This window comes from Helianthus annuus, chromosome 5 (assembly GCF_002127325.2).
Source record: "Helianthus annuus cultivar XRQ/B chromosome 5, HanXRQr2.0-SUNRISE, whole genome shotgun sequence".
In the NCBI taxonomy this organism is placed as follows: domain Eukaryota; kingdom Viridiplantae; phylum Streptophyta; class Magnoliopsida; order Asterales; family Asteraceae; genus Helianthus; species Helianthus annuus.
The window spans coordinates 158,362,048-158,372,978 of NC_035437.2; the positions used below are offsets into that span (position 1 = coordinate 158,362,048).

General features: G+C 35.0%; 1 protein-coding gene across 2 annotated transcripts; it reads left to right on the forward strand.

The window, feature by feature from the left end:
* The first annotated feature begins 5,245 nt into the window (after positions 1 to 5,245).
* LOC110941624 (WD repeat-containing protein DDB_G0290555) lies at positions 5,246 to 10,527 on the forward strand. Of its 2 annotated transcripts, none has more exons than XM_022183288.2 (12): positions 5,246 to 5,473; positions 5,941 to 6,056; positions 6,599 to 6,628; positions 6,732 to 6,868; positions 7,258 to 7,440; positions 7,575 to 7,638; positions 7,747 to 7,854; positions 8,694 to 8,847; positions 8,933 to 9,022; positions 9,635 to 9,690; positions 9,825 to 9,882; positions 9,952 to 10,527. In XM_022183288.2, the coding sequence occupies exons 1-12, from the start codon at positions 5,392 to 5,394 to the stop codon at positions 10,326 to 10,328; spliced, it is 1,455 nt and encodes a 484-aa protein (XP_022038980.1). In that variant the 5' UTR covers positions 5,246 to 5,391; the 3' UTR covers positions 10,329 to 10,527. The 2 variants fall into 2 exon arrangements, with proteins under 2 accessions (XP_022038980.1, XP_022038981.1); XM_022183289.2 differs by having other exon boundaries at positions 7,261 to 7,440.
* Positions 10,528 to 10,931: the final 404 nt, after the last annotated feature.

Sequence of the window (10,931 nt, forward strand, 5' to 3'; positions counted from 1 at the left end):
AAATTAAGCCACTTCTGTAAGCCTTTTAGTGCCGTATCCAACTTTATTCCGATCTACTGTAATTACCTGAAACGCGTTTTAAAAACATTTGGTCAGTAGGAAATACTGGTGAGTTCATTCAGTTTGTACAAAAATGACACCTTGTTATAGATTACAGCATAAGAGCGATTACAATGGCTACTATCTTATTGTTATCTGGCGCCGTGCCACACCCTGGTGACGATGGTCATACCACTATTGGGTCCTTTCACCCAAGTAGTGATGATTATCACAGTTAGGTTTGTTTACCTAACTGTGAGAAATTAGTAATGTGCACAATACCCCACTTGCCAGTGATTCAATATAACCAAGACTTAATCCCTATAATTATAACTTTTGGAAATAATTTGGGTATTGTAAAACATGGTTGATAAAAAGAGAATGACTCACCTTGTTAGCATATAGTCGTGAATCGTGATTAAACAAGCATCTACTTTACAGTTCTGAATCTTCTGATGATTAAGCATCTTGTTTGATTGTAAGTGTATAGTTTGGAGTTTTCTGATAGTTAAACATATGGTTTAATAGAGTAGAATACGTTTTAATGTAAAACCATATCAAACCTAACGATGGTCATGAGATCAGGACCTTAACGAAATTCACAAAGTATAGTCTTTGTTTAGACAGCAGTTTGGCATTCGTTTCAAAATCCTAACGAAATTTACAAAGTATAGCACTTTGGCATTTGTTAGTTGGTTCCCGAATCGATCGGACAGAATATCGCATCGGTGATTATTGGTTAGAAAACCAACGTATAGAGAGAGAAAATAAAAGAAATTAGCAAAGAAAAATGAATCCTAAGCTTCCTATTTATAGGTAGGAAATATGAAATTTCTAGGAAATTTCATATAGCTTTTCTAGGAAGTTACATATACATTTTCTAGGAAGCTTCCTACCCATATATATATATATATATATATATATATATATATATATATATCTTCTTATACATTCCTTGCACCTTCCTTTGATATTATCTATCTCATATATATTTATTTTCATGTATATCTATTTAGGTGTTTAATTTACTTACTTAATTAATCTTACTTAGCTTAATTAATCTCGCTTAGCTTAATTAATCTCGCTTAGCTTAATTAATCTTGCTTAACTGATTAATTAATCATACTTAACTTAATTAATCATACTTAACTGATTAATTAACCTTACTTAACTTTAATTAATCTTACTTAACTGATTAAGTTTAACTTATCTATTAAGGTTTCTTAATAGCTAGGTTATCTTAACTACTAGTTTTACTTAACCACTAAGTTTTTCTTAATTATTAAGTTTACTTAATCGTTAAGTATTCTAGCTTAGTAGTTCCCTGGTTACAAGTTCTAATTTCTAGCTACAATGGAACACGTATTAGTGTATTACTCAATTCAACTTTAACGGTAATCACGAGATCAAAAATCACAACGAATGACAAAGTATAGTCGTATACAGGCAACACTTAAACATCTGTTGGATCAGATTCAATCAATCGGATATAGTACCGTGTCCGTGATTAGAGTTATTACCCTGATAACGAGCATAGTTTCGGGTTTTAGAGTATAATACCCGAGCTACTACTTTGCTATAATAGAAGCTAAAAGAAGAAAAGAATTGAGCGACTTTCAACTGAACTCGAACTCCTTATTTATAGGGCTGGAAATAGGGCGTGTCGCGGCCCGCGTAAACTCAAAGGAACATCTACGCGGCCCGCGAGGAAGTCTAGGTCGGCTGAGTCATCAGAGGTTTCAACACGTGTCATGCCACGTGGCCTTGATCGTTATCCGGTAGTTTGCATTGCTGTCGCGGCCCGCGTAAGCTTGGCTTAACTCTTACGCGGCCCGCGAGCGAACCAAAAATCTTGTTTTTCTTGATTTCTTCAAGCACGAAGGTATTTCGGGTCTGTTTCTCGCACTCGGGGTGTATTTAGGAGCGTTTAGGGTTACCTTAAGGGTCCTAGGAGAGTCGTTACACATAGTGCTGATCCGACAGCGGGTCGCGGCCTGCGACAACCATAGCCAAGTCCTTCGCGGCCCGCAAGGACTGTAGGTTAGGTTCTAGATTTGGTTGGTCACGGCTATAGACCCAACACGTATATGACACGTGGCGGCCCAGGGGCGGCCTTGTAGCCTAGTTGTCGCAGCCCGCGACAGCTCTTGCTGTCTCCGTCGTGACCCGCGAGCGACCATGGAATTTTGTTTTGTTTATTATTTATTAATATAGGTGTTATTCGGGTCGTTTTTCACATATGAGATGTATTTAGGAGCGTTTAGGGGTGTCCAAATTATTTTAAGGAGGGTTGTTATATCCTGGGTATAATTCCTGAACTATTTAATAAAATATATAATGCATTCGCCTTAAGTATAGTAACCCAATTCAACTTTATCAATAAGTCACGAGACAGAACCCCAACGAACTTAGTCGGGCAGAGCCTTGACATGCGTTGGTGGGTTCTAAATCAATCGGATAGAGTATTGACTTAGTGATCAGGGGTTACAACACTTAAAACGGGGCAGGACTTTATTAATAATAAATAATAAAAATATAGAATATTTTAGAGAGAGAGAGAGGGGAAGTTGGCGAAATAGAGGTGAACAGAAGGAAAAGAATGAGTAATTTTTGTTCTTTGAAGCATACCTTCTATTTATACTACCCCACAACCTTGGAGAGAAAGTTGGGAAATCCACGTACACCTCATGCATAACAACTTCTCATACACGTACACAATGCATTAATTAAAATTCTATCTTTTTAATTTCAGTAGGACACGTACCCATTTAATTCATAATGCAAATTTTGATTTTTCTTTAAAATTATACACATGCAGACGTAGGCATGTGTATAATTTCAAAGGTAAGTTTAGATTTTAGAGAAAAGTGCCCGGATAATCCTTGTGGTATGTCCAGATTTCACCTTTAGTCCCTACATTTTCAAAATTACAGCTATAATCCCCAACTTTAGCAAATTCGTTCTCGGATAGTCCCTGGCGTGGATGAGGGTTAATTTTCTCAGTTAAGTTGGTGTGAAATGACTATAATGCCCTTAATAGAAATGATATTAATTATTTAACTTTAAAACAAAGTGGGCACTACCTTTACCCACCCACCCACCTCCTACTCCTTCATTCTCTCTTTCCCCTGTTTGTCTGCAACAAATCATACATCATCCTCACAACAAAAAATTAACCATCACCCTTCTTCAACAAACTACCATCACCCTTCGCACAACATCACTGTCGTATCACCAACAACCCACCATCACCCTTTTTAAACCAACGTAAATTCCACATCTTCTCCAATCAACGGACGATGGTTTCAAAATTCCACATCCAAACTGGCGACGTCTTCAAATTCTACATCTAAACCATTGCTCGAATTCGATCTAAACTGCCACTCTCCATCGCTCAAATTGGATCTGTGTTGAGCTTGTGGTATAACATGATGCCTAATTTAGTGCAATGAATTCTGTTGTTCTGTTTAAATTGTTAAATGATAAGCTTATCAGATATTTGCTAACTACATGATTTAAATGAGTAGAATAATTCAAAAAATCCCATTGATTTAGTGACAGTGATGTTTGTCAACCACTCGGTGAATGGCTTCTCACTTTAACTTGTGATTATGTAATAGATTTGTGTGAATTCATTGAGTTTGTATATGTGTTGAAATGGTTTAATGGATTAGTATAGTTTGGTAGGATAGGATATCTAACTTAGGGGGATATGCGGTGGATGAAGGCGGAGTGATCGGTGATGGGTGGTTTAGAGATGAAGTGGGTGCGGCGGTGGTGATTGTGGCGGAGGGTGGTTGTGGCAGTGGTGGAGATGAAGGTGGTGGTGGTGGGTTAGAGAGAGAGAGAGAGAGAGAGAGAGGGGGAGAGGGTCTGAAGGTGGTGGTGAAATGTGGAGATGGTAGTGAAGGGTGGGGAAGATGAAGTGGTGGTGGTTTGATTCTTGCAACAAAAAACGAGAAAGAAGAAGAGAGAAAGGGCTGGGGTGGGGTAGGGGTAGGATAAAGGTGGCCTCACTTGATTTAAATATATTTTTTTACCTTTAAGTTATTTTTTAATAATAAGGGCATTTTAGTAATTTCACACTCAACTTAACTGAAAAAACTAACCTTCATTCGCGCCAGGGGCTATCTGGGAACGAAAATCGAAAAGTTTGGGACTATAGAGGTAATTTTAGAAAGTTTGGTACTAAAGGTGAAAAAAGGTCAAACCACAGGGACTATCCGGGCATTTAACTATAGATTTTATTAATATTTTATTATTATAATTAATCCAGCTGCTTCACTCATTTGGCGCTTATAACTTCTAAAATATGACGTTTTTACAAAACAATGAATATGTCTTTAGAACGAGAATATTTGTATCTACATTTTGAACCAAGTTTCATTAAAAACGGAGTAAGGTTAATTATAACGTATTTTTATTATTATAATTATTAAACGGTTTCTACGTTCGCCAAAATACCTTATATTTCTATCGGTCAACTTACCCATGACCTATTCATGTAATAACTTTATTTTATATTTAAAAATTTTGAGAATGTTATAGTTGTTTTCTCTGCTTCCAAATTTGTAATTTTTTATAACCAAGGGGTTGGTTCCTATACAAACCATATTTATCCTACAAACCGTAAGAACAGATCCTAGCACTTAAAAAAGTTAAATTAGCACATACCAAAACAATACATACATAAAAGTAGCACTTTTGAATTATATTAGTACATAAAAATTAATCAAGATAATTGATTTTAGCACATATTTGAATGATATCAGCACTTTTCTTAATCAACACATTGAAAACAAAAGAAATTTCCAAATAAAGAATTAATTGCTTGTTAGCATATTTATAGGGAATTAAATATAATTGATATTATTTAGGATATTATTTTATCATTTTTCTATAATTGGTTGATGACACGTGACACTTTTAAAATGATTCTTACAGTTTGTATGCGAAATATAGTTTGTATTTAATCTTACTCCTTATAACCAAATCTTTTATAACAAATAGTAGTTAGATACATTTTTTTAACATACCTTCTTGTGTAGCGCAGATAACCTATGTTTCGAGGTTTTTTTTTTTTTTAGAAAACCGCAGCCTCAATTTCCAAAGGGTTTAATTCTGGGCCTAGTGTACTGGGCTTCATACAAACAGCTCGATTTTGTTTTTATCCTACTAAAGTTACAATATAGCCCAAAGGGTTTCTAATTCTGCACTTGCTTGATCAATAAACGGAAAACAAACCTATTCCGCCTCTGCCGTCGTCTCCTCCGTTACCACCACCGCCGCCTCCTCCGTGCCGGTAAACCACCAGTTAACTGTCTTCATTTTCTCCAGCAACAGGCATAAACGATGCCTCGAACAACCACATTAGAATCTCCTGGATGTCCTCCACTTCGCGCCATAACTTTCGATGTTCTCGGTCTCATCAAAGGTTTTATTCAACGATACTCGCTCTTTTACGTTTCAGTTATGACCTAATTTCAACTAAACAGTTAAACATTTGTTATGTAGAATATAGATTGTTTATGTAGTTGCTCTAATTAGATGTTTTCGGTCTCATTAAAGGTTTAATTTAACGATTCTCGCTCATTTACGTTCGAATTGTGACCTAATTTGAATCAAAACTTTTAAACATTCATTTTGTAGAATATAGTTTGTTCATGTAGCTACTGTAATTTTGATGTTCTCGGTCTCGTCAAAGTTTGTTCATGTAGCTACTGTAATTTTGATGTTCTCTTGTTCATTTTGTAGACACTTGCTAATTTATGTCCGAATCGTGACCTAAATTGAACCGAACAGTTAACATTTATTATGTAGAATGTGTACTGTTCATGTAGTTGCTGTAATTTGTCTAATTTGGATGATGTGCTTTGTCATCGGTGTGTTTTGTGACTGTAGTTAGTGAAGCTCGGAGTAAGCAAGGAGGAGTTACTAAGGTTGTAGAGCGATGGGGGGAACCGGACGCCTCTAGATGTGTGCTCGCGGCTTCGATTAATGACCGTAAAGTTGATCCTGTATGTTCTGGATTACATAATATGATATTTCATTTCAGAATTCTTGAGACTTGTGTGCTTTGGCACTAGTTTGTAGTATGATGTTTGCATATGTGAAATTGTTTTCATAACAGATATCATGTTTTGGTTCGCAAAATATCATTGTTAATGGTGATATTGCAAACTGTCTTTTATCCTTTGCTAATAGAACTAGTTTTTTTTTTTTTTTTTTTTTTTTTTTTTTTTTTTTTTTTAACAAGGGTACTTCATTAATGAAGTTCAGCAATACCTTTGATTGAAGTAACATGTGTCTGTATATGAAATCATATTAATCACTTAGGGTTTGTTTTTGGTTTGTGTGTACTTAAAATGTAGGAAGGTAGCAATATATACTTTAGGTTATAACAGCTTGCATATTAGGAGCAACCTTACTGGTGGCCTGCTCAAATGGCTGGGCCTTAACATATCTTGTTCACAAACATAGTGGTTCTTCACTTGCGTACTGCTGTTTACTGTTTGGAGCTTTTAATCATATAGTTTTCTTTCTTTTTTTTTTCTTACAGTTGTTAGCTGTTGCAAGGAAAAATGGCGCGGTAAGTATGTACTATCATCATAAATCCTAGTCATCAAGTAATACTTGCTTGTTTAAGTATTTACATCGTTAGTTGCCTCACTACACGTTTCTTTACAACACAGGTTGAGTTGCTTAGCCCTATTAATGGTGATCTTCAAGTTTCATTAGCTACCACCAACCAAACAGATGTTCAGTCTCAAGAAGACAACATAGTTGGATTGCATTTATTCAAAAAACAGCAATCTGAGTCATCACCCAGGTATCTGTTTAGATTATATATTTTTTTTTTATTTACCAAAAAGCCTTGCTACATTTGTTGTTCTTGAGAATAGTTTGTATTACTAACTGCTCTAATGTGGCATTACAAAAAGTAGCTAGTTTCATTTTGTTTCACAAGAATCATTTTCTAAAGGAAACTTTGTTCTTCAGAAAGAACCAAGTAAATCTATTATTGATCATATATATTATGTTTGTAATTGTTTTTTTGTTCATGCAGTTTCAGTTTAAAAGTTATGGTTATATATACTATCAATTTGTAAAGTGAGCTTATCATTTATATAATGTGCTATGCTTAAAAGTTTGTGGTTATATATAATATCAAATTTGTATAGTAAACTTATCATTTATCAAATGTGTTGTGCTTAAAAGTAGGTCATGCACCTTTCTTACATGCACTACAAAAGGGCTTACAACCGTGAGATCTGTTACGATTCCAAAATCACTAGGGGATTCCACTTGTGATGATACTCCAACAACATGGAACGTGTGTGCTGCTGGTAATGTCTTGTGCTGTAAAGTCGATGAAAACGAAAACTACGCCTTATTTGGAGGGTGAGTTTTTTTTTTTTTTTTTTTTTTTTAATCTATTTTATTGTTATTATCTTTTATTATGTCTCAAACCTCATAAAATAAGGTCATATAGTGGTATTCAAATACTGTAATGTGACACATTTGCTGCACATCAGGAAGGGAGTAGAGGTTAATATCTGGGATCTTGCAACACATACGAAAATCTGGACAGCTAAATCAGTAAGTTTGTTTGTTCTTCATTCACATATTTATGGTTTTGAAGGCAAATGCTTTCCGAATTCATTTCACTTTCTTTACCATATGTTTTTTTTTATATTTACAATGCAGCCTCCTAAAAACAGCCTTGGTATATTTACACCTACTTGGTTTACTTCAGCAACGTTTATGAGCAAAGATGATCACCGCAAGTTTGCAGCAGGCACTAACAGTCATGAGGTCACTTCCCAAAACCATATAAACTTCAAATTTCCATATATATTACAGAGGTGACAATTACGACCCAATTTTTTTAAAATATGGGTCTATTTTGGTTATCTTTTATCTCTTAACGGGTCAAACAGGTACAGTAAAAAGTTAGGCTGAAAGGGAAGAGTGGAAATGGTTGAAAGTCTCTCAAGTGTAATTTTAATGCCTAAAATTTCCTAAACCAATTTAATCTAAATTTTTTAAAATGATGCATCATTTTGTACAAAAAGTATTTCGGGTCAACCGGCTCGTTACGATTGGTATAAACTAGGGCTGCAAATGAACCGAACATGTTAAGAAATATGTGTGTTCATGAACTGTTCATGTACACTTACCGAACGAGATTTTTATTTTTATGTTCGTTTGTTAAGGAAATGAACGTGTTTGTGTTCATTTGGGTTTGTTTGTTAACTTTAGGTAATGAACACAAACTAATGTTCACGGACACAAATGAAAACAAATGAACACATACAAGCTTTAATTAACATAAATGAACGAACGCGCCTTTGTTCATGTTTGTTCATTTGACTAAATGAACAAACTTTTGTGTTCTTGTTCGTTCATTTATTAAACGAACGAACACAAATGAACTGCCCATCGAATGGCTCACAAACTGTTTGCTTAACGTTCGGTTCGTTTGTAGTCCTAGTATAAACTTTTAATTCTTTCTTCCAACTTTTTAACCTTTCACCCAACCTTCATACCCCGATTATTCTGCCTTGAATTTTCATGGTAATAATGGCAAGATATCCAACATATGATGTAACATCATTGTCAGTAGTTTCTAAATAAAATGGTATAACATGTAGGTACGTTTGTATGATATGTCTGCTCAAAGAAGACCTGTGATGTCATTTGATTTTCGTGAGACGCCTATTAAGGCGGTTACTGAAGACGTAGATGGTAACACAATATACATTGGCAATGGATCTGGTGATCTTGCATCTGTTGACATACGCACAGGTACATTGTTTTTGAATATTAAAGTTCTTTTGTATATAACTTATGATTTTTATGCCTTTATTGTTTGTTGAAATTGTTTTTTAAGGGAAACTATTGGGATGCTTTTTGGGAAAATGCTCTGGAAGCATCAGATCGATAACCAGACATCCAGATCTCCCAGTGATAGCTTCTTGTGGTGAGTTATTTTTTCAAGCACTTAATATTTTGTTGCAATCTTGATATATGCAATATTTGGATTTCTATGCAACAAATATTTATTCTGGTTAGTAACTCTTTTATAAATTATTATATTTTAGAGTAAAATGTCATTTTCGTCCCTGAGGTTTGGCCAGTTTTGCGACTTTCGTCCAAAGGTTTGTTTTTTCGCATCTGGATTAAAATGGTTTGAAATCTTCCCATTTTCTTCCAGCTCGTTAACTCCATTCATTTTTTTTCATTAAGTCAGGGGTAGTTTCGTCTTTTTAGTTAACTTACAGGGCAATTTGGCCTTCTTCTTTTATGTACAAGTATTCAAAAAGACGAAAATACCCCTTTATGTTAACAAAAAAGATGTAAACGCCCCTGACCTAACGGAGAAAAATGGATGGATGAACAAGCAAGATGAAAATGACAAGATTTCAAACCTTTGGACGAAATTCGCAAAATTGGCCAAACTTCAGGAACGAAAATGACATTTTACTCAATATTTATATAAATGTTCACACGTATTTTAGGTAGGGAAATACTTTTTTGATGAATATTTTACTTATAAAATATTTGTTTTGATTAAGTTAACATATTGATGTAGGACTTGACAGCTATTTACGCATCTGGGATATAAAATCGAGGCAGTTACTCTCTGCGGTATGTTGTTATTGTAACATGGGCAAATTTCGTACATGTGCCTATTTTACTTCGTAATATAAATTAACCGGCAAGCGCAAGATTCATTGTTTCATATATTGTTGCATGTTAACTTAGTTTGAGAATTGATGCAGGTCTTTTTAAAGCAGCATCTCACAAAAGTCGTCTTTGATTCTAATTTTGAAGATGATGGTTAGTCTCTAGTTGATTGTTCTTACTTATTAATGGCTTACACATTTTAACATTTATCTGTCTGAACAGAAGTTGCCGGTTCGGTAGCAACTATGCCTCCAAGTGAACAAGAAATTGATGATGAGCCCGTAGACAGAGATGAAGAATCACCGCCTGTTGTTAAAAAGAAAAAGAAGAGATCAAAATCCCGCTCTTTAGATGAAAATGAGGAGGTGGGAGTCTCATCTAAACATAAAAAGAGCAAAAAATCACGGAATTTAGACGGGGAAGATGAAGAGTCACGCTCTGCTAAAAAGAAAAAGGCAAAAAAGTCGCAAAACGTGGATGAAGATGAAGAAGAATTGATCTCGGTTGAACAAGAAAAGTCCGAAAAGTCAAAGGTCAAAAGCAAGGATGGAAAGTCAAAGAAGTCAAAGAAATCTAAAGGTGAAAGCATTGATGTATGATGATGGTATACAAGTGAAAAAAAATGATGAGGGATAATCAACAGTTTTGAAGTATCTAATTCAACCAGGTTCTTAAAAGTGGTAGTGTGAGCAGTGTTTTATGGATGCTAAAGAATTTTATTTTTCTAATTTCGTTGCTTTATTTTTCATAATTTGTACAAGCCATTTCTTAACTTATGAGAAGATAGGTTTTTATGTATCAAAATTAGATCGATCACAAATATTTTGATTCCTTTTGCTAACTTTTACGCCACAACATTTAGACTTCAAATAAGACCTGTGTCCCAGGCGAGGGGTTCCCCTGGCTCTTTTAGACCCATATTTAGGCAAATATAAAAGAGTGACTCATTTTAGCACATTGTATATTTTGAGTATGTTTTCAGGATTGGTTTGGATTGCGAACTGGTCCATTGGTCAGATCAGATTTGATCACGAATTTAGAAAACCATACACAATTATTTTGTAGAACTTCAAAATGTTAATGAAAACTAGGTAGTATGGCCAATAAGCTAGTGGTGGAGTGGTATGGGATAGGCCTTATGTTCCAGGTGATTATGGAGACTAGGCGAGTAGGCGGCGATCGCTGGTTCGATCCTTGACCTG

Excerpts from the sequence above, each read along its gene's own strand:
- LOC110941624 (XM_022183288.2), top strand. The coding sequence starts at position 5,392 with ATGCCTCGAACAACCACATTAGAATCTCCTGGATGTCCTCCACTTCGC. Across the intron at positions 5,474-5,940 it reads TGTTCTCGGTCTCATCAAAG|TTAGTGAAGCTCGGAGTAAG; the intron begins GTTTTATTCAAC and ends TTGTGACTGTAG. Across the intron at positions 6,629-6,731 it reads TTGCAAGGAAAAATGGCGCG|GTTGAGTTGCTTAGCCCTAT; the intron begins GTAAGTATGTAC and ends TTTACAACACAG.